The sequence below is a fragment of the Caretta caretta genome, chromosome 1 (genome assembly GCF_965140235.1).
Source record: "Caretta caretta isolate rCarCar2 chromosome 1, rCarCar1.hap1, whole genome shotgun sequence".
Classification (NCBI taxonomy): Eukaryota; Metazoa; Chordata; order Testudines; family Cheloniidae; genus Caretta; species Caretta caretta.
The window spans coordinates 219,505,801-219,528,161 of NC_134206.1; the positions used below are offsets into that span (position 1 = coordinate 219,505,801).

The 22,361-nt window shown below is 48.5% G+C and overlaps 2 protein-coding genes across 14 annotated transcripts; one reads left to right on the plus strand and one right to left on the minus strand.

Annotated features, from left to right (window-relative positions):
* Positions 1-622: 622 nt before the first annotated feature.
* On the minus strand, positions 623-15,816 carry LOC125623571 (uncharacterized). Of its 10 annotated transcripts, XM_075120667.1 has the most exons (5): positions 11,603-12,291; positions 9,832-10,325; positions 8,388-8,501; positions 1,851-4,762; positions 623-1,277 (listed from the first exon to the last, which is right to left on the minus strand). In XM_075120667.1, the coding sequence occupies exons 3-4, from the start codon at positions 8,464-8,466 to the stop codon at positions 3,645-3,647; spliced, it is 1,197 nt and encodes a 398-aa protein (XP_074976768.1). In that variant the 5' UTR covers positions 8,467-8,501; positions 9,832-10,325; positions 11,603-12,291; the 3' UTR covers positions 623-1,277; positions 1,851-3,644. The 10 variants fall into 10 exon arrangements, with proteins under 10 accessions (XP_074976768.1, XP_048679134.2, XP_048679143.2 ...); XM_048823177.2 differs by lacking the exons at positions 9,832-10,325; positions 11,603-12,291 and adding an exon at positions 14,889-15,065; XM_048823186.2 differs by lacking the exon at positions 9,832-10,325 and having other exon boundaries at positions 1,851-4,759; positions 11,603-12,292.
* Positions 15,089-21,648, plus strand: LOC125623554 (uncharacterized). 4 transcript variants are annotated; one of them, XM_048823121.2, is made up of 4 exons: positions 15,089-15,233; positions 17,051-17,181; positions 17,630-17,746; positions 19,472-21,648. In XM_048823121.2, exons 2-4 carry the CDS (start codon positions 17,115-17,117, stop codon positions 20,989-20,991), a joined length of 1,704 nt encoding a protein of 567 aa, XP_048679078.2. In that variant the 5' UTR covers positions 15,089-15,233; positions 17,051-17,114; the 3' UTR covers positions 20,992-21,648. The 4 variants fall into 4 exon arrangements, with proteins under 4 accessions (XP_048679078.2, XP_048679104.2, XP_048679088.2 ...); XM_048823131.2 differs by lacking the exon at positions 15,089-15,233 and adding an exon at positions 15,250-15,414; XM_048823138.2 differs by lacking the exon at positions 15,089-15,233 and adding an exon at positions 15,879-16,639.
* Positions 21,649-22,361: the final 713 nt, after the last annotated feature.

Genomic DNA, 22,361 nt, shown 5'->3' on the forward strand with positions numbered 1-22,361 from the left:
AGGAACTCTGTTCTGGTCTGTTTCAAAAGCTGCAGGAAGGGACTTTATTCCCAGACCAGAAAATAACCATTGGGGATGTTGAAATGCCTATAGTTTTCATTAGGGACCCAGTCTACCCCTTAATGCCATGGCTCATGAAGCCATACACAGGCACCCTGGACAGTAGTCAGGAGCTGTTCAACTACAGGCTGAGCAAGTGCAGAATGGTGGTAGAATGTGCATTTGGATGTTTAAAAGCACGCTGGCGCAGTTTACTGACTCGCTTAGACCTCTGCGAAACCAACATTCCCATTGTTATTACTGCTTGCTGTGTGCTCCACAATATCTGTGAGAGTAAGGGGGAGACATTTATGGCGGGGTGGGAGGTTGAGGCAAATTGCCTGGCCTCTGGTTACACGCAGCCAGACACCAGGGCAGTTAGAAGAGCACAGGAGGGCGCGGTGCACATCAGAGAAGCTTTGAAAACCAGTTTCATGACTGGCCAGGCTACGGTGTGAAAGTTCTGTTTGTTTCTCCTTGATGAAACCCCCCACCCCTTGGTTCACTCTACTTCCCTGTAAGCTAATCACCCTCCCCTCCTCCCTTCGATCACCGCTTGCAGAGGCAATAAAGTCATTGTTGCTTCACATTCATGCATTCTTTATTAATTCATCACACAAATAGGGGGATAACTGCCAAGGTAGCCCGGGAGGGGTGGTGGATGAGGGAAGCACAGGGAGGGGTGGTGGAGGAGGGAAGGACAAGGCCACACTGCACTTTAAAAGTTTAAAACTTATTGAATGCCAGCCTTCTGTTGCTTGGGCAATCCTCTGGGGTGGAGTGACTAGGTGGCTGGAGGCCCCCCCACCGCGTTCTTGGGAATCTGGGTGAGAAGGCTATGGAACTTGGCTCTTGGTTACACAGGGGCTGTAGCGGCGGTCCGTGCTCCTGCTGCCTTTCCTGCAGCTCAACCATACACTGGAGCGTATTAGTTTGATCCTCCAGCAGCCTCAGCATTGAATCCTGCCTCCTCTCATCATGCTGCCGCCACTTTTCAGCTTCAGCCCTCTCTTCAATCTGCCACTTACTCTCCTCAGCCTGCCACTTCTCCTCCCGGTCATTTTGTGCTTTCCTGCACTCTGACATTGTCTTCCTCCATGCATTCGTCTGTGCTCTGTCAGAGTGGGAGGACAGCATGAGCTCAGAGAACATTTCATCACGAGTGCGTTTTTTTCGCCTACTAATCTTCACTAGCCTCTGGGAAGGAGAAGATCCTGTGATCCTTGAAACACATGCAGCTGGTGGAGAGAAACAAAGTGGTATTTAAAAAGACACATTTTATAGAACAATGGGTACACTCTTTCATGGTAAACCTTGCTGTTAACATTACATACATAGCACATGTGCTTTCGTTCCAAGGTCGCATTTTGCCTTCCCCAACCACGTGGCTAGCCCATCACCCCTCTCCGTGGGTAACAGCAGGGAACATTTCTGTTCAGCCACAGGCAAACAGCCCAGCAGGAACGGGCACCTCTGAATGTCCCCTTAAGAAAAGCACCCTCTTTCAACCAGGTGACCATGAATGATATCACTCTCCTGAGGATAACACAGAGAGATAAAGAACGGATGTTGTTTGAATGCCAGCAAACATACACTGCAATGGTTTGTTCTACAATGATTCCCAAGTACATGCTACTGGCCTGGTGTGGTAAAGTGTCCTACCATGGTGGACAGAATAAGGCTGCCCTCCCCAGAAACCTTTTGCAAAGGCTTTGGGAGTACATCCAGGAGAGCCGCGAATGCCAGGGCAAATTAATCATTAAACATGCTTGCTTTTAAACCATGTATAGTATTTTAAAAGGTACACTCACCAGAGGTCCCTTCTCCGTCTGGCAGGTCCGGGAGGCAGCCTTGGGTGGGTTCGGGGCGTACTGGCTCCAGGTCCAGGGTGAGAAACAGTTCCTGGCTGTCGGGAAAACCGGTTTCTCCACTTGCTTGCTGTGAGCTATCATCTTCCTCGTCCCCAAAACCTGATTCCGTGTTGCCTCCATCTCCACTGAAGGAGTCAGACAACACGGCTGGGGTAGTGGCGGCTGAACACCCTAAAATGGCATGCAGCTCATCATAGAAGCGGCATGTTTTGGGCTCTGACCCGGAGCGGCCATTTGCCTCTCTGGTTTTCTGGTAGGCTTGCCTCAGCTCCTTAAGTTTCACGCGGCATTGCTTCGAGTCCCTGTTAAGTCCTCTGTCCTTCATGCCCTGGGAGATTTTGACAAATGTTTTGGCATTTCAAAAACTGGAACGGAGTTCTGATAGCACGGATTCCTCTCCCCATACAGCAATCAGATCCCGTACCTCCCATTCGGTCCATCCTGGAGCTCTTTTGCGATTCTGGGACTCCATCATGGTCACCTCTGCTGATTAACTCTGCATGGTCACCTCTGCTTATGAGCTCTGCACTCACCTGCAGCTTGCTACGCTGGCCAAACGGAAATTGAAATTCAAAAGTTCGCGGGCCTTTTCTTGTCTACCTGGCCAGTGCATCTGAGTTGAGAGTGCTGTCCAGAGCGGTCACAATGGAGCACTCTGGGATAGCTCCCGGAGGCCAATACCATCTAATTGCATCCACAATACCCCAAATTCGACCCAGCAAGGCCGATTTCAGCACTAATCTCCTTGTCGGGGGTGGAGTATGAAAATCAATTTTAAGAGCCCTTTAAGTCGAAAAAAAGGCCTTCATCGTGTGGACGGGTGCAGGGTTAAATCGATTTAACGCTGCTAAATTTGACCTCAACTCCTAGCATAGACCAGGGCATAGTCTTCTCCCCAAGGGATCCAGGCACTAGATACTGTGTTCTCCCAATCCAGGCTATGGCCGTCTTGGTGTGTCAATGTCCACTCCATAGCATGTGAGAAAGCTACAGTAAGACACTGCTTTGTAGTAGTTCTACACATGTGGAGCCAATATACCCTGCCTGCATGTATCTATCAACATCTGCCCTAGAAGGTATATTATATATTACATGAGAGCTGCGTCAAGGATAAAGTTAGTCTCTGGAAACAGCCCTGAGCAACATTACCTTCCCACTTGCTTCTGTGTGTCTCTGACCCTCCCTGTCATTTTCTTCCACCTAGCCCTCTCTGCAGATCCCAACTGTATAACAAAGGGTACCCCAGCAGCAGAATGAAACTGGCATGATCCTGATCGGTTTCACTCTGCAGTGCATGCAGCAAAAGCAACAGAACAGATCAGATCCTTCTCTGCAAGATTATCCAGATGATAAAGCTCTTAAAGGTGGAGGAAGATATCCCTAATCCCTCCCTGAATTGAACCTCCTGGAGTAGGCCACTATCCAGGAGGGAGACAGCCAGCAATGCTTTCTGTGTGGAGTGTATTTTCTGGTGCTGGTAGGTCCGTGAAGCTGTCCCCATAGCTCCTAGGGCAGGAATTCTCAAACTGGGGGTCATGACCACTCAGGGGGTGGCAAGATTATTACATGGGGGGTCGTGAGCTGTCAGCCTCCACCCCCAAACCCCACTTCACCTCCAGCATTTATAATAGCATTAAATATTTAAAACATGTTTTTAATTTATAAGGGGGGGGGGGTCGCACTTAGACACTTGCTGAAAGGGGTCACCAATACAAAAGTTTGAGAACCACCGTCCTAGGGTGTCTGTCCAGAGTGGATTCTCTGGTGTATAGTAAGGTTAGTGAGCTGACTGAAGCCCTTCCCACAGTCAGTGCACCGATGAGGTTTCTTTATCATGTGGATTGTCAGATGCTGATTCAGGTTGGAGCTCCGGCAGAAGCTTTTCCCGCACTCAGTGCATCTGTAGGGCTTCTCCCCCGTGTGGATCCTCTGGTGCTGGATGAGTGTGGAGCTCTGGCAAAAACGTTTCCCGCACTCGGTGCAATGGTAAGGTCGCTCCCCGGTGTGTGTCCTCTGGTGCTCAGTGAGTGAGGAGCTCTGGCTGAAGCATTTCCCACAGGTGGGGCACTGGTAGGGCCTCTCCCCGGTGTGGATCCTCTGGTGTTTGATCAGGTCCGAGCTCTGCAGGAAGCGGCTCCCGCATTCAGAGCACTGATAGGGTTTCTCCCCCGTGTGGCTCCTCTGGTGCTGCACCAGGGCGGAACTGCTCCGGAAGCTCTTCAGGCAGTCAACACATTGATAGGGTCTGTCCCCCATGTGCGTGGTCTGGTGTTGGCTCAGGTTGGAGCTCCGCCCAAAGCTCTTCCCGCACACAGCACACCGGTAAGGTGTCTCTCCTGTGTGCACTCGCTGGTGGGTGATCAGGTCTGAGCTCTGGCGGAAGCTCTTCCCGCACTCAGTGCATTTATAGGGCTTCTCCTGCAGGTGAGTTTGCTGATGTCTTGTAAGTGTCGAGCGCAGGCTGAAGGTTTTCCCACATTCGGGGCACTTGTAAGGTCTCTGGCCTGTGTGGGTCCTCTGGTGCTGAATGAGGTTTGATCTCCGACTAAAGCTCTTCCCACAGTCGGGACATTTATGAGGTTTCTCTCCAGTGTGAGGCCTCTGCTGGGCAATGATGTCTTTGAATTTCCTGAAACCTCTCTCTCGGGGAGGAGATTCACCCCATTTCTTTCCTGGAAGGTTTCTCTCCTGATTTTCTGTCCCCCACTCATCCTCATAGTCATCTTCCCAGTCAGGGCTCTGGGAATCTTTCCCTTTGGATTTTTCTGACAATGCTACACTTGGTTCCTCTATTTGAAGACCATCCTGCTGTGGATTCTCCTCCTCGTTTTCACTCATGATCCCATCACCTGCTGGAATAAAGAGAGAATCGAGACATGATTCATCCCTGTGTCTGAGGGAAAGGGTGCCTCAGCCAAGGGAATCGCAAAGAGTTTGTCACAAATCTGAAAACTTTACAGCCTGATCCTAAGCCCATCAAAATCAAAAGCAGTCTTTCCAATCACATCAATGGGTGCTGAATTAGACCCTTTGATAAGATCATAAAACAGGAGAAAAAAAATCACTTGAGCTTTTTATCACAACCTGGACCAATCCCTCTCTCTGGACTGACACCAGTCTGTTATGAACGGACCCAACCACTGGATCCCACATGCTTCTAAACCCCCGGGTCTGGGTAGTGACTAATTACCAGTCCCAGCTGCCGTGTCTGCCATCCTTCCAAGGGATATGGGGCTCTACAGGCAGCTGTCTTAAACCCCAAACCAGGCCAAGCCCTTAGCTGCTTCGAGTGTGTCTGCACTGGAATGGGAGAGCTATAGCACTGCAGCTTTGCCACTGTACTGCCATAGTGTAGTTGCTTCCTACATTGACTGTAAGACTTTTCCTGTCAGTGTAGGTAATCCACCTCTCCAAAAGGCAGTGGCTAGGGTGACGAATAAGTCTTCTGTCTAGCTGCTTCTACAGTGGGGTTAAGTTGACCTAGCTATGTTGCACAGGGCACAACATGTTTCACAGCCCTGAGTGATGTTGCTTTGTCAACCAAATTTTTAGGTGTCGCCCAAGCCTGACATGTGCCCTCAGAGCCTTATCTGGGTGTGGGCACTGAGCTGCTCCGTTAACCCCCTTACAGGTTTAGTCAAGGCACTTCTTAACCACAGCCACTTTTATTCTTAAGAGAGCACTGGAGAGTTATAGATCTTTGCAAAATAACAAAAAGTCCTGCAATGCTTCCACCTCACTCTCTTACTCTGATCTCACCCCATAAGTCCAGGGTCTGGTCAGTGTTTCAGGCTAGGCAGACCCTCCTGCCTTGTCCTCACTCTCTAGCCAAGAGGCTTCTGACATGTGGTGGTGGTTGGTCCACTTGCTCAGAGAAGCCCTCCCCTCTTAAATACAGCCTCTGACTCTTTTTGCCCATGTGCTCCAACTGGGAAATTCCAGCCTCTTGCCCCGAGTCAGGCTGCTGTGGAGAGTCCACTATCCCCTCGCAGTGGGCCAGTAGTTGAGAAACAACTAAAGTCGATGGCCCATGATTGCTCTATGGTGGCTTCTCAGCCATAGATTATGTCTACATTACACAGCCTATGCCAGCCCCTAGTGTAGATGCAGCATATGGTGACAGAAGGAGATTTTCTGCCAGTGTAGGAACACCATCTCCCTGAACGATGTTAGCTATAGTGACAGAAGCCCTCTTCTGATAACACAGCTTTGTTTATACTGGCAGTTTTGTCAGCCTAGCTACGTGAGCTAGGGTGTGTGGTATTTTCACACCGCTGACTGACAGCTTTGCTAGCATAAGTTTTAAGTGTAGACAAAGCCACTGTCATTGAAGTAGGTGTCAAACCCTAATACAAAATGGATGTTCTAATTCAAATTGGAGGTTCTACTATTACGTGAAGGTCATAATGGAGGTTACAATCCAAGATGGACGTTGAAACACAAAATGGAGCTCACAATTGGGTACAGACATATCCCACTCTGTCACACCTTTCCTCAGAACATTCCCAGAAGCTGGCCCCGCACTATGGAACTCACTGCCATAGAAGAAAGTAATGACTATGGCCCTTATCACCTTCAGAACTCAATACAACACTTGCAAACAGGAAAGTTTCTGCTACAGTACACTGGTTAGGCGAGGGAATGCTAGCAGACTGTCAGGACTGATGTTAAACCATAATTGGCATCTGCTTTCCAGTTGCTCTAACACAGTGGCTCTCAACCTTTCCAGACTTTCAGGAGTCTGATTTGTTTTCTGTATCCCTATGTTTCATCTCACTTAAAAACTGCTTGCTTACAAAATCAGACCTAAAAATACAAAAGTGTCACAGCACACAATTACTGAAAAATTGCTTACTTTCTCATTTTTACCACATAATTATAAAATAAATTGGAATGTAAATATTGTACTTACTTTTCAGTGTATAGTGTATAGAGCAGTATAAACACGTCATTGTCTGTATGAAATGTTAGTTTGTATTGAGTTTGCTAGTGCTTTTTATGTAGCCTGTTAATATCCAGATGAGTTGATGTACACCCTGGAAGACCTCTGCGTACCCCCAGGGGTATGCATGCCCCTGGTTGAGAGCCTCTGCTTTAACTGCTGGCTACAATACTTGAGATTAGGACTGATAGAAAAACAAAAATTCCACCCCGCAGGAAATCAAGATCTTTTGATATTTGTTTGATATTTGTCCCAAACTGGAACAAAAACCAGATATATTGAAATTTTTTGCAGAACAAAAAGTTCCAAAAAATTTCAGTTCCAAAATGTCTAAACATTTCTTTTTTATATTTTTCACTGAAACATTTTGACAGTTCTGAATCAACATGTTTTGGTTTGGTTTGTTGAACCAAATGGAAATGTTTCCTTTCAGCTCTCTTCCACATTGAACTGTGTCTGCTTGAGCTGCTGTGGTACTTCAGATGCGTTGTAGTTCACCCCCATGTAGCAGAACCCATTCTCCTCTGTGGGACAGGATTCCTGGCTGGCCTACACGTTTCATGACTGCAATGCATCATGAAAATTGACGTGCAGTCATGACGCACTCCAGTGGTTCTACCAGAGGGGAGACTGTGGTGCATCAAGGGAGATGCAGTCCAGCCAGGGAGCCTGGTCCACAGAAGAGAATGGCGGCATGAGACACCTGAACTACAACTTCCATAAAGCACTGCAGCAGCTCAGGAGAACATAGATTAATGTTAAAGTGGCCCACAATACAACAGTTTGATTCACTGTTTCTCAGGGAGAGATGCACTACCTATGCCCACAGGAGAACCTCTCATACTGGCACAGGTAGTGTCTACACTGAAGCACTACAGCAGCACAACTATAGTGGTGCCATTGTCATGTTTTTAAGTGTAGACAAGCCCTGTCACTAAAATCACCCTGACAAACATCACAGCTCTAGGATGGAATGGACTAAATAAATGCACATTATTATTCAGACTCTTTGTCACAGATGAGGATCCTTTGGACTGGAAACTCCCTGCAACAGGGACCGTCTTCATCCCCCAGCACAACTGCAGCTCTAATCCTGATTGAGGCCTTTGGGCTGGGCCATACTATAAATGAATAATAACAATATTAATCAGCAGAACAGATCACAGATGAGTATTCCTGCCTACAACTGGCCACGAAGAAGCTTAAGATTTAGACATAAAAGTAGCAAAAAGCTAGCACCCTGGTAAACAGACTCAAATGTTTATATTTGGATTGACCCAGCACAAAACAAAGTATCTTATTTTGATTTGTCTGGTAAAAAATTGATATTTGCAAAATCAAAATTTCCCTTGGAAAATGTTGATTTTGTGCAAACTGCATTTTTTGTTGAAAAACCATGTTGATGGAAGATTCCTGACCTGGTCTATAGGATGCGACAAGACAGAAACGGGCAAACTCACAACAGCTTCGCTGAAATGCCAGCATTTTTATTTCACCCACTGACGGTTCCTGGGTTGCTTTGACTTATTCCTCACCTGGATAGGCACCCCTTGGGAGCTCCCTGTCTATGGAGGCATGCAGATTGGGGACACATGGCTCTTTCCCTTGTTCCATCTAAGAGATTGCAGCAGTCTGGGGGACCGGCAACCCTGCATCCAGGGAAATAAAACAGGTGGGCAACTGAATTACTAAATGCTTGAATACAGGTTACAAATAAAATGTGAGGATTTTAAACCCAGGCCCTTTTCTTTGCTGGAGGAGAGGGCCCTGCGTAGAGGCAGAAGCAGGATCCAGGGAGTGCAAAGGTGAACTTTAAACCACTTTTGCTCACACACTCCTCCATTGCCCACTGTGCAGATGGACCCAGGAACTGGCCCAAAGAGAACAAGAGAAGCATACTGGTCACAGTCACTAAATCACAGAATCATAGAATATCAGGGTTGGAAGGGACCTCAGGAGGTCATCTAGTCCAACCCCCTGCTCAAAGCAGGACCAATCTCCAACTAAATCATCCCAGCCAGGGCTTTGTCAAGCCTGACCTTAAAAATATAATAATTTGCTTCCCTGGATAATGAATTGAACGTGTGGGGGATCCAGTGGGGAGTGCTAGATTTAAAAGACTAGGAGTACTTGTGGCACCTTAGAGACTAACCAATTTATTTGAGCATGAGCTTTCATGAGCTACAGCTCACTTCATCGGATGCATACCGTGGAAACTGATGTATCCGATGAAGTGAGCTGTAGCTCACGAAAGCTCATGCTCAAATAAATTGGTGAATCTCTAAGGTGCCACAAGTACTCCTTTTCTTTTTGCGAATACTGACTAACACGGCTGTTACTCTGAAACCTGTCATTTAAAAGACTGTTATACTGGGAGGTGTTAATGGCTACCATCCAGCTGTCTTTGATCCACGGATCAATCACAGACCTGATTAAAGTCAATAGGTGGGTAATTACCCTTCTTCAGGGCTAAAGGAAAGAAGCAATTAAGTGGAGTGAGATAACTGGAGGCAATAGAAGCTATTTCTCAAGGCAATCTGTTGCAGGGCAAAGCTTAAACAGGGTTAAACTGTGTAGTCGGAGGGATTTCCCTTGGACTGATTGCAAATGCAGGATCTAGAGCGGTGGTTTTCAAACTTTTTTTCTGGCAACCCAGCTGAAGAAAATTGTTAATACCCATGACCCAACGGAGCTGGGGATGAGGGGTCTGGGGTGTGGGAGGGGCTCAGGGCTGGGGCAGAGGGTTGGGGTGTGGGGGTGAGGGCTGCGGGGTGGGTCTGGGAATGAGCGGTTCAGGGTGTGGGAGGGAGCTCTGGGCTGGGGCAGGGGGTTGGGGTGTGGGAGGGGGTCAGGGCTCTGGGTGCAGGCTCTGAGGTGGGGCCAGGGATGAGGGGTTTGGGGTTCAGGAGGGGGCTCTGTGTTTGGGGGGGCTCAGGGCTGGGGCAGGGGATTGGGGCATGGGTTGGGGTGCAGGCTTACCTCAGGCAGCTCCCGGTCAGTGGCACAGCAGGGGTGCTAAGGCAGGTTTCCTGCCTGTCCTGGCACTGCGGACTGCTCTGCGCCCTAGAAGCAGCCAGCAGCAAGTCCAGCTCCTAGGCGGAGGTACGCAAGCAGCTCCGTGTGGCTCTCGCCCGCAGGCACCGACCCCCTCAGCTCCCATTGGCTGGTTCATGGCCAATGGGAGTGCAGAGCCAGTGCTCGGGGTAGGGGCAGCACACACAGCCCCATGCCCCACCTCCTTCCCCCCCGCCTAGGAGCCGGACCTGCTGTTGGCCACTTCTGGGGTGCAGCACGGTGTCAGAACAGGTAGGAACTATCCTGCCTTAGCTCAGCAGCACCCCAGGACTTTAACAGACAGGTTGGTGATGCTGGTCAGAGCCACTGCGACCCAGTGCCTCCATATCATGTTGCCTCTATATAAATCCATGGTACGCCCACATCTTGAATAGTGTGTGCAGATGTGGAAGCCCCATCTAAAAAAAGATATATTGGAGCTGGTAAAGGTTCAGAAAAGGGCAACAAAAATGATTAGGGGTATAGAACAGCTTCCATATGAGGAGAGATTAATCAGACTGGGACTTTTCAGCTTGGAAAAGAGACGGCTAAGGGGAGATATGATTGAGGTCTATAAAATCATGATTGGTGTAGAGAAAGTAGATAAGGAAGTGTTGTTTACAACTTCTCATAACACAAGAACTAGGGGTCACCAAATGAAATTAATAGGCAGCAGGTTTGAAATAAATAAAAGGAAGTATTTAATCACTCAATGCACAGTCAACCTGTGGAACTCCTTGCCAGAGGATGTTGTGAAGGCCAAGACCATAACAGGGTTCAAAAAGAACTAAATAAATTCATGGAGGATAGATCCATCAATGGCTATTAGCCAGGGTAGGTAGGAATGGTGTCCCTAGCCTCTGTTTGCCAGAAGCTGGGAATGGGTGACAGGGGATGGATCACTTGAGGATTACCTGTTCTGTTCATTCCCTGCAGGGCACCTGGTACTGGCCACTGTCAGAAGACAAGATACTAGGCTAGATGGACCCTTGGTCTGACCCAATAGGGCCATTCTTATGTTCTTAGAGGACTGCTTTTGACAAGCTGTGTGTGTGCCAAAGCCAATACCCATTGTGAGAGTGGCTCTGAGAAGGAGCAGAGAAACAGAGCTCTTTGGGGCACAGGACTCGCTGGAAAAGCAGGCTTGAAAACTGAGCAACGACATTGGCTGCTATTGTTTGTTCCTACTACGTGCAGGGAAACAGGACTTTGTGTACATTCTTTGTAACTAAACAGGAGTGTACCAGAGACTATAGCTGATTCATATAATCTATTTCTCCTCCTAACAGAAACAACCCTTCAAAGCCCCAAATATTGGCTATGCTCTTGGCACAAAGTAGCAATAATAAAATATTCCCTGAGGGAAATCCCAATGAACTCCCCGTTGGCTCTTGAGTGACTTTATTCCATGCTCCCTTTTAAACTAAACTAGGCGGATCCTTTTATGTGCTACCCCTGAAAGGGCTGGTGCAGCGGGGATCCTGCTGGGCTGCAGTTGCACCGACCCCCAGACGCTGGTTTTGTCCCCTGATGCTTGCTATCTGATCTCTTTCCAGCCACACAGTTCATGCTTCAACTCCCTTGTGCTCCCACGGGCAGCAATTCCTGGTTTCTGCGCTGTTTTCTTGCCCCCTCCCCAGAAGCTATTTCTCTGCTGTGATCCTGCCCCAGTACAGACGCCCCGGCCCCGACTTACTGCTCTCAGCTGCTCCCGGGGGATTCATGCTCTTTGCATGTCAGTGGAGGGGTGTTGTTTACACTGGAAATGCAGATCCTGTCGCTTCGGACACATGGCGCTGGGAGGGATATTTGGCTGGGAACAGGAAAGTCCCATCTTTATTAAGTACTCCTCCCTCTCTGACTGTGCTGATCCTCTCTAGGGCAGGGTGGGTTAAGAAGCTCTGTGGTTTTAACCTCCAACTCCCCGGACTTTAGATAATGATCTTCTCTCATCTTACCCGTTTTCTCCAAAACATTCTCAGATCTCTGCACTCTTGGTATGCATCACCCACAGGGCTTCTCAGGGAATTCCTTCCCTTCCCCTGTTTCCTTTATTACACTGGAGCTGCCTAGACGATAATGGTTTTATTATGTGATCTCTCCAAACAGCCCCGCTGAGCTCCTGAGGAAGTAAACTCAATCTTTACAAATATAGCCCTTCCACCAGAACCATGCCCAAATACCTCCACTAGCTTCCCAGTCATTTCAGAACCAACTACAGGAAGCTGCAGGCAGGGCTGGCTCTAGGTTTTTTGCTGCCCCAAGCAAAAAAATTTTTGGCCGCCCCAAGCAAAAAAATTTTTGGCCGCCCCCCTTTTGGGGGGGGCTTTTACATATGTTTGTACTTTGCAATGTTTTTTGTTTTGTTTTGGGGGGTTTTTTGACTGTTTAAAATTTTTTAAAAATGAAAACAGAGAATTTGTAGTTAGTGAAATAAAACAATTTCCTACTAGTATATTCATTTAATTTTAACAAAATCACAATTACAAACAATTTGGGTTCAACTATACACTGTAATGAAAAGTGTCTTCCGGTGTGCCCCCGTGTCTCGTAAATTAAAAGAATTTATATGAACTGAATTTTTTTGGTTTTTATACTTGCGTAGTCTTTTGATAATTCAGTGAAATCTAAATTTTTTGCAATGCTACTTTCAACTGAAATTAATGCAAGTCCTGACAAACAATTTTGAGACATGGTGGACCTCAAATAATTTTTTAGTAATTTCAGTTTTGAGAAACTGTGCTCACCAGAAGCCACTGATACTGGTAATGTTAAAAGAATGCGTAATGCCATAGCAGTGTTTGGAGTGAGGTGCTCAGAGCTGTACATCCCGCCCGTGGGCCCCCAGCCCGATCTCAGACCCGGCCCCACCCCCGCAGAGGGGACAGTAACTGACAGAGCGGCTGGGGGGCAGGTCAGCCACGGGGGGGGGGGCGGACCAGGGGTGCCCGCCAAGCGCCAAGCTTCCCAGGGGAGCAGCTCCCTTACTGGCCCTGGGTCGTGCCCCGATCCCTGGCTCCTCTCTGCTCGGCTCCAGCTCCTCCGCTGCTTGTGACACGTGCAGCAGGGGCGGGCAAGGGGGGAGGAACCACATCACCCCACTCCCCCGGCAGCAGGGGGCCAGGGCGGAGACCCCTGCGCTGAGCCCGCCGCCCCGCCCCACGCAGGGGCTCATTGGACTGAGCGGGGCCAGGGGGAAAAAAAGGATGGCCGGAATGCCACCCCTGGAAATGTGCCGCCCCAAGCACATGCTTGCTTTGCTGGTGCCTAGAGCCAGTCCTGGCTGCAAGCCTTGCTTTTAAACCTTGCTCAGGTGGTCCTAACAGACTTGTTCCTTCTCCATCCTGACTCTGCAATGGCTTAGAAATAGATCTGCTTAGCCTGTCTAGCACACACACTATACTGGTTTTCTACTCTCTTCCTGTCCTAAGTTCTTGATGACTCCCCTCCAAGGAACTCTGGAAGCAGTGAGCAAACTGTGAGCTTCAAATGCACACCACAGTCTGAATACAGTAGGTCTATTCCATCTCTTACTTCTGCAATAGCCAACCACACTTGGAGAAGCAAGTTAGCTGGATGTTTCTGCTCAAATAATCAGCAAGAACAAATGTAATGTTAACATTTAAATTATCATTAAGCTCCCTAGTTCATTTCCTCTTTGCATGGACAGAGCAATTCATCAGTCTCTTAGAGCTATTGTTTAGCTCGTCTCTCTGCAACCTGATGTCTACACTTAAAATGCTACAATGGCACAGCTACAGCACTGCAGCTGCATCACTGTAGCACTTCAGTGTAGACACTACCTACATCCACGTCAGGGGTTCTCCCATCACTGTAGTTAATCCACCCACCTGAGGTGGTATCAACCAAAAAATTCTTCCATCGACCTAACGCTTTCTACCCCAATGACTAGGTTGGCATAGCTACATCTCAGGGGTGTGGATTTTTTACTTATCACATTATCACTTATTACTTGATGATTACCTGTTCTATTCATTCCCTCTAGGCAGACAGGATAGTGAGCTAGATGGACCTTTGGTCTGACCCAGTATGGCTGTTCTCATGTTCTTATGCCAATGTTAGTTTTCATTGTAGACCAGCCCAAAGGCACCACAGCAACAATTCACATTTTGAAGATTTTCTCTGCAAGGGCTAGAAGCATAAACATTTTGGTTTAATTGAAAAAGATTACATTCTGCAGATACAACAGCGCTTCCAAGTGTGTGGCCTGGTCTACACTACAAAATGAGGTTGGCATAACTCCACTGCTGAAGCGGGTTCTTACGCTAAACTAAGTCCCTGTATAGACAGCACTAGGTCAATGAAAAAATTCTTCCACCAACCTAGCTACTGTCTTTTGGGGAGATAAATTACCTATGCCCACTGGAGAACCTCTCATGTTGGCACAGGTAGTGTCTACACTGAAGCAGTACAGCAGCACAGCTACAGTGGTGTCACTGTCATGTTTTAAGTGTAGACAAGCCCTGTCACTAACATCACCCTGACAAACATCACAGCTCTAGAATGGACTGAACTAAATAAATACACATTATTCTTCATGTTCTTTGTCACTGCTGAGGATCTTTTGGACTGGAAACTCCCTGCAATAGGAACCGTCTTCATCCCCCAGCACAACTGCAGCTCTAATCCTGACTGAGGCCTTTGGGCTGTGCCATACTATAAATGAATAATACCAATATTACTCAGCAGAACAGACCACAGATGAGTATTCCTGCCTATAGCAGGCCATGAAGAAGCCTAAGATTTAGACATAAAAGTAGCAAAAAGCTAACACCCAGGTAAACAGCTCTTTAGACTTTTCAGGCGTGCCATGCCCCCTTGGGGGGTCTCTCAAGTGAACAATCACCATCAATGTCACCTGGGCTCTGGGCACCTGTTTCTAGAGAGTTCAAGGCTGTTTCCAGAGCCCCTCTGCTAACCCCTTTATCCTCCAGCGTGACAAAGCCAGGGAGGGAACTCACGGCGTGGCGCCAGCCAGGGTGCAGAGAGCGGCCCCTTTAGGCGGGGGCGGGGAGGCGAGAGCGGAACGACACCGGGAAGCGCCTGGCGCGTGGAGGGTTAACACCCCGGCGCTGCTCCAGAGGCCTGGCCGGGAGAGGTGCTTCCTCGGCTTCCTGTGCCCGGGCGGTGGGTCCCGCGGAAACCTGGCCTCCGCAGCGGCTGGGCCGCCCGTGCCCCGCCGAGCTCGCTCGCTGCCCGCCCGCCCGCTGGAGCGGGGAGTGCCTGGGGCAGCCGGCGGGGCTGGAGGCAGCGGGCACCGCCCCCGGGACACACCGGCGCCGCAGCCTGAAGCGGGGCTGGCAAAGGCAAGGGACAGGGGACTAGCCCGCTCAGGGCGGCTGCAGCCCGGCGGGGGCCCTGTTAAGCCACGGGGGCAGGGGCCGCCCCGCGTGTGCGGTTGCAGGCCAGGAGCGTCCCCACCCCGGAGAGCGCCGGGGCAGCAGCCTGGCGGGGCCGCCGGCTCAGGGGGCCCCTCGCCCAGCGCAGGTCTGACCCAGGGCAGCGGCGTGGGGCGGGCGGTGCAGCCCCGCCAGCTCGGGGGAGGGTCTGCGCTCTGGGAAGGACGGAGGGTAAATGTCACCCAGCGGGCAGAGGGGGGCAGCGGGGCTGGGCCCCGACACACGGTGTGGTCGCTCATCGGCAGTGGCCGTGTCCCAGTGACAGAGCTGGTGTGTGGCCCCCCCAGGATCCAGGCCTTCTCTTACAGCGTCTCCTGCTCTTTCTGGGGTCTCCATCTGCCCTGTTTTCTGCATTGTTTCCTCTCCTCCACATCTCTGCTCTTTCATGTGCAGAGTCAGGACAGACCTGACCTGGTCCTGAGCAGAATTCCTCATGCTGAACTGACAGGAAATGCTAGTGCCCAGCAGCTTCCCAAGACAAAGAAAGGCCTGAATCATGGGAGACAAGGGTGGGAAAGGTTTCAGAGTAGCAGCCGTGTTAGTCTGTATTCGCAAAAAGAAAAGGAGTACTAGTAGCACCTTAGAGACTAACCAATTTATCTGAGCATAAGCTTTCATGAGCTACAGCAGAAAGTGTCCCTAACGGTAGCTGGAGGATTTTTAAGAGCATAGATTAAATGCATTCTGACATTTAGGGGCCTGATCTTCAAAACGAGAGAAGCCCACAACCATGTATAAAATGGAGAGCCTCATTCAGCTAACAACTGTGCATGCCAGTATTTCAACAAGCAAATACTCTGTTGGTATGCATAGTTGGTAAATGCATGCATGGTTATACTGTTGAAAATTGGTCTGTGCATCAGTCTGTCCACAGTATGCAGCATAAACAGCCTTCTTCCTTGTATGGACCCAGCCAACTATTAATGATTCATAGATATTAAGGCCAGCTGGGACCATTGTCATCATCTAGTTTGACCTCCTGTATAACACAGGCCATAGAACTTCCCTAAAATAATTCCTGTTTGAGCACATCTTTTAGAAAAACATCCAGTCACCCACCTGCTAATGGCCCATAGTCGAGGAAACATTTGGCCAAGAAGATGTGTCTTGCACTGTGTTCTGAAGGTCAGTACAGTCAAGCTGTGGTCTGACACTGAAGAGGAGCATTTCTGTAGCTGTGAATCTTCATCCTAAAACATGCTGTTTCCTGTCTCCAGGAATGGAAGTGTAACAAAAGCAAAGTGAGAGCAAAAGTACTCTAGATGATCTGAGCAGTAGTAGTGGGACATGGACAGAGAAAGACAGCCACTAAGGTAGGTAGGTTCCAAACAGTGTAGATCTCTATGGATAAAAAACCACCACCATGAATTGCACCCAGAAGAAGATGGAAGCTAGTGGAGAAATGGAGAATCAGAAAGTGAAAGGGGGGGAAAGAGCCTATTTCCTCATTCATCTGGCATATCTAGGGCCCTTCCGATTTCACTGCCTGAGATCTACATGGGAACAGAAGGGCATAGTCCCATAGGACTCTGAATTTACCCACATCACAGATGAAATATCCAGGGGATAGATAAATCCCCTATGGTATACCTGCTGTGCGGTCCTTGGGTTATCACTGTGAATTACTCCTACAGAGACCAATTCTCCAGCTCAGACTTTGGGCTTCAGGTGTTAGGATGGGACTGAAGCAAAAGATGCTGAGTTTATAATGCTTTTGATTTCAGATCCTGTTGAAGTCTGGTGATGTCTTGTCTGTTTCTTCTGTGAGGAGAGGGATATTTTAGGGGAATGGCAGAAGGAGTTGTATCAATGCCTGAGAGAGAAGACTATAACAGGTTATCGTCACTGGGTAAATGTAAGTTTTATTTCTTTTATTCCAAACTGCGTAATCTCTGAACTATCTGGATTTTCTGTCTCTCTTTAGTATTTATATGCCCCTCCAATAATGTAGTATCTGAGCTCCTCACAATCTTTACTGTATGTAGTCTCATGACATTCCATGAGGCAGGGCAGGGCTATTATCCCCATTGTACAGCAGGGGAACCAAGGCACAGAGAGGCTAAGTGCCTTGCACAAGGTTACACAGGAACCCAGGTCTCCCAAGTCCTAGGCTTGTGCCCTTCAACTGGACCATCTTCCTTTCCCTGGCCTCAGGGCCTCCATTAGCACGTTTGGATTTATTAAAAGTACACATCTTCTCCAGCAAAGGGTACTGGTGTTAAACCATTTACATACTTTTGTAACACACTCTCAGGGACCAACAACGGAATATAATGTCTCCCAATCTCATTTCCCACAAACAGGCTATAAAAGTCCCAAACCAAAACTGATATCTCCAGTAGAACCAAGAGAGTCAGAGCTGTGGGTTGTGGATCTTCAGGACTCAGTGGATGGAGCTATTCCTGAAAGCCCCTCCCCAGGCGAGTAGTAATAATCCAAGCTTCCTCAAATGAAGTGACAAGATGGAGACCCTTTCTAAGCTGCGGAACTGGATTTCCTTTATAGGATTCACTGTGTCTTGGCCAATGCCTGACAAGCTTCTGCCTCTCTCTCTGAAATCACAGTCTTCCTTACCCCTAGTGAGTCATAGGTGTAACTCCATTGATTTTGTTAGCATTATGCCAGCAGAGGATTTGGCTCAAACTTTCTGCGTTTGTGATTATTTCATTTGGGGAATGGAGCCTTAATATTCATCTTTCCCAGCCTCTAACATTTGTTTTAGGGCAGGCATTTCCTCCTTTTATCCAGTTTTTGTGTTGAAACACTGAACTATTCAGATAACATCACACTGGGAGGATCCAATGGTTGTGTCTCCCTAGGTAGAGTTATCCATGTAGGATATAAGGCAACACAGCTCTTCCCTAAGAGCATGCTGCATGGAGGGAAACTCCCCAAAAGAATGTTGTCAGAAGAAGCAGCCAGGCACAGATAATTTGAAGACAGACAGCTTTCCCTTGCAATCAGTTCCCACTGATGCAGAAGTGGAATCTAAGATCACGTAGCTACTCCCACCAGTATCACATCATGCATTGTCATGCAACATATTCCCCTTTGTACAAAAGACTTCCATCAGGGATGGCAGCATAACTGGAAAAGTATGACATGTACTATGTAGTAGTAGGTTCCAATAGCTTTGCTAATTCAGTCAATGCAATTTAAATAGTCATATGATGCATTGTAATGTTTAGGCCTTCAACACTGTTTCTTTCCAATTGCTAAGAAACCAGGCTGCCGCCTTATTGCGTGATCCTGAGACACTCTTCCCTGTTCAGCATAAACACTAATCAGTGAGGGCTAACATTCATGGTGCTTCTTACTCGCCGTGTACACATTGAATTCTTCTCCTTAGGTGTAGTCGCACTTTAAAGAGTGCTGTGTTAAAGACCGTGTTCAATTATTGCTGATATGAAATCTTTACCTCAATACCCACAAGTTCCCCTTCACCAGTAGTACTTCCAAGATCCCATATGACACCAAGTTGTGAGACCGAGAGACAATCAGATTTTTAGACAATCAGTGAAGATTTTGGAGTTGAAATGAGACTGAGCTCTCCTTTCTCAGTGAAGTTCCCCTTGAGATGACTGGGATCCCAGTCTGGAAAGCAAAGCCTTTTCTGATGGCTCTAGACTTCCCCAGGAGCATGTAGAGAATGAGGTTCTGCGCTCTCTCTATGTAGATCCTGAGAGTTAATTTTAGTTTTTCTTTCCGAACAAAACTCTGCTATTCCCAAAGTCTGCAATGGGGATTGAAAACCCATGCAGATAAGGCTTGATGCTCAGAAGTGCTGAGTCCCCACAGCTCCAATTGGCTTCTGGAAAATCAGGCCTCAGGAGTCTCAAGTTGGACACCCAAAGTTAGTGGACACTCGAAAAATTGAGCATTTTCCTTTTTCTTCTCTCAGCAATGTTTATGGTGAAATATTTCATTCTCCCTTAAAGCAGTTTCACCTGTTCTAGCACCACCAGCAGCCCTGGAACATGGAGCCACTTGCATAATGTGCCAGCTAGAGTAAGTGCTTTCTGGGCTAACATCCTGGGAGAGATGAAGGACTGCCTCAGTCACACTGTACTGCTGGGAATGGTTAGTGGTTTCCTTCTACTAGCAGCACAGGAAGTCACATCTAGATTTTCTCCTCCTCCCTGCAGGTGGTGGGATCCTGAGCAGAACTGAGAAGCATCACAAAGAAGGTCGTGAGAACCTGAAGCTGCTGGGAATGTTATTGGGGAAATCAAAAGAGAGAGTTTCCCAGAGACCTGACCAGGAAACTACCTGCAAAGGGCAGCACAAGTCACAAAAGCAGAGGAGAAACACAGCCAGGGATGAGGGAGGTACCGCAAGGAAACATGAAAGGACTTTCAGGGAACTGCGCAAGCCCCATGTGCCAGAGAGGTCGGAGACAAGTGAGGGACCATGCACGTATTCTGTGTGTGAGGAAAGCTTCGAGGGGCAGAGAGACCTGAATAGCCACAAGAGCAGCATTCACACAGGAAAGAAAATGTATAAATGTAGGGCCTGTGGGAAAAGCTTCAGGCAAAAGCAGGAGCTCTCGGCACACGCGAGAGTCCATGGAGCCGAGAAACCCTTCCCCTGTGCTGAGTGTGAGAGGAGCTTCAGTCGGCTTTCCCATCTCACTGTACACCAGAGAACCCACACGGGGGAAAGGCCCTTCTCCTGCCCTGAGTGCGGGAAACACTTCAGCCACCTCTCAAACCTCACTAGACACCAGAGAACCCACACAGGGGAGAGGCCCTACAGCTGCCCTGAGTGTGAGAGGCGCTTCAGTAACCTGAGCAGTCTCACCACCCACCTGAGGACCCACACAGGGGAGAGGCCTTTCACCTGCCCCCAGTGTGAGAAGAGCTTTGGTGACCAGTCTAATCTCACCACCCACTTGAGGACCCATACTGGGGAGAGGCCCTATGTGTGTCCTGACTGCCAGAAGAGCTTCAGCGACCAATCGACTTTCGCCAAGCACCAGAGAACCCACACGGGGGAGAGACCCTACCCCTGCCCCCGCTGCGAGAAGAGCTTCATCCATAGATCCCACCTCACTACGCACCAGCGGACCCACACAGGGGAGAGACCTTACAAATGCCCTGGCTGTGAGAAGCGCTTCAGCCAGCTCTCCAACGTCACCACCCACCTGAGGACCCATTCGGGAGAGAAGCCCTATGTCTGCACCGACTGTGGGAAGAGCTTTGGCGACCAGTCGAGTTTGAGGAAGCACCACCGGACCCACACGGGTGAGAGACCCTATCCCTGTCCCCACTGCGGGAAACACTTCAGCCAGCTCTCCAATCTCAACACCCACTGCAGAACCCACACCGGCGAGAGGCCATACATCTGTCCGCACTGTGGCAAGAGCTTCAGTGAGCAGTCGAACTTGGCCAAGCACCTGAGAACCCACCCGGGGGAGAGGCCCTCCCCTTGGCCCCACAGCGAGACGAGCCTAATGCACATCTCACAGCGCTCTGTGCACCAGAGAAACCACAAGGAGGAGGGGGCCTACAAATGTACCGACTGCGACAAGGTCTTCAGCGAGCAGTCGGACCTGGTGGAGCACCTGAAAGCCCACCCGAGGGAAAGACCTAACAGTGACAAGAGCGTCATCCACAAATCGTCTCTATTGAAACTTCAGAGGCTTCATCAGAGATTGAAACCATAGGAGGCTGGAATGCTCCTCTCCGTCCGCTTCCCTCTACCTGTGTGTGTATAGTGATGTATGCTGGAGGAGAGGGAGTTATGGTTATAGAGAATCTGAGAAATACACTCAGCCCATCCACTCCCAAAGCCATCGACATCTCCCCGGTCCGATGGAGGAGCTCCTGAATAATGTGAAGGAGCTTCACCAGTGGCCATTCCCTTACCAGGCTGTCCTGGAAGAGTGTCAGGAGGCTACCCATCCTGTCCCCATCCCACCCACAAACCCATTTCGTTTCCCTACTCCAACTTCCTTGCAGTTGTTCTGTGTGGCAGGGGTTGGCCTCCCGAGGGTCTCTGCATACTGTGTTGAGAGGTGTTGCTGAGGTGCGTTTGGCATTCCCCCAGGGTTGGAGGGGCATAAGTGAAAAAGTCAGTTGAGTTTTTTATTTCAAATCTGATTCTGATCTGAAAAGTGACTCTGTAAAAAATAGTATTGTGAGGTTCCGTGTTCATTGTCTTTCGGTGATTTGAGATCAAATTTGCTCCGTTTACAAGTTAAAAGATGGTTATTCTAACTGTTAGCCCTGCAGAGTCAGTGAGGTATATGAGAGTGAATCTGGGGTTCTTTCTGGTTTATACATCATCATTGTCATTGGCAATAAAAATTCTGTGGTCCAAATTCTGCGTTCATTTATGCTTGTGCAATCTGCTCATTTTGTTCAAAGGGGTATCTGAGGACAGAATTTAGTTTTGCAACTGGGACTTCATTTACAATTCTGTTGATGCACAAACCAGAAGAGAATCCAGCTAACTCCCACAGATTCAGTTTGCTGCCCTGCAGTGCTAAGACAAATAAAGAGCAGTAAAAACTTATCTGAGTTATTCAAGTCAGCAGCTATGTCTCTGAACACCAGCAGGGAGCAGATGTGTGGGGCAAGAAGATGCCATTTTTGCATAGAGACTTTTCAAAGTAGAAGCGTGCTGTGGGCACAGTCCAACATCACATTGAAGTCAACAGCAAGACTTCCATTGAGCTCAACAGGCCTTGGACTGGGCCCTAAAAGGTTTAATATGGATCTTGAAAAGGCAGATCAAGTTGGTCACAGATGTTCCAGTGACAGCAAACTCTGCTGACTAGATTTTTTTGTTTTTATTTTTAAGTAATATTTCTTGATCCTTCCAGAAGCCTGAATTTGTGGAATCGCTTTAACTTTGCTGGGGTGTATAATAATTTTCAACTTGGGTTATGTTTTTGAAAAGGGGGGAAACGCTGCAAACATCGTGTCATGGTTCTTGCCTGCCCCCATTTTATTGCCCTCGTCAGTGGAAATTTAAGTATGAACAAATACCAGTTATGATATCAGTTTTGTGAAGGTGGTATCCTTTAAGCCT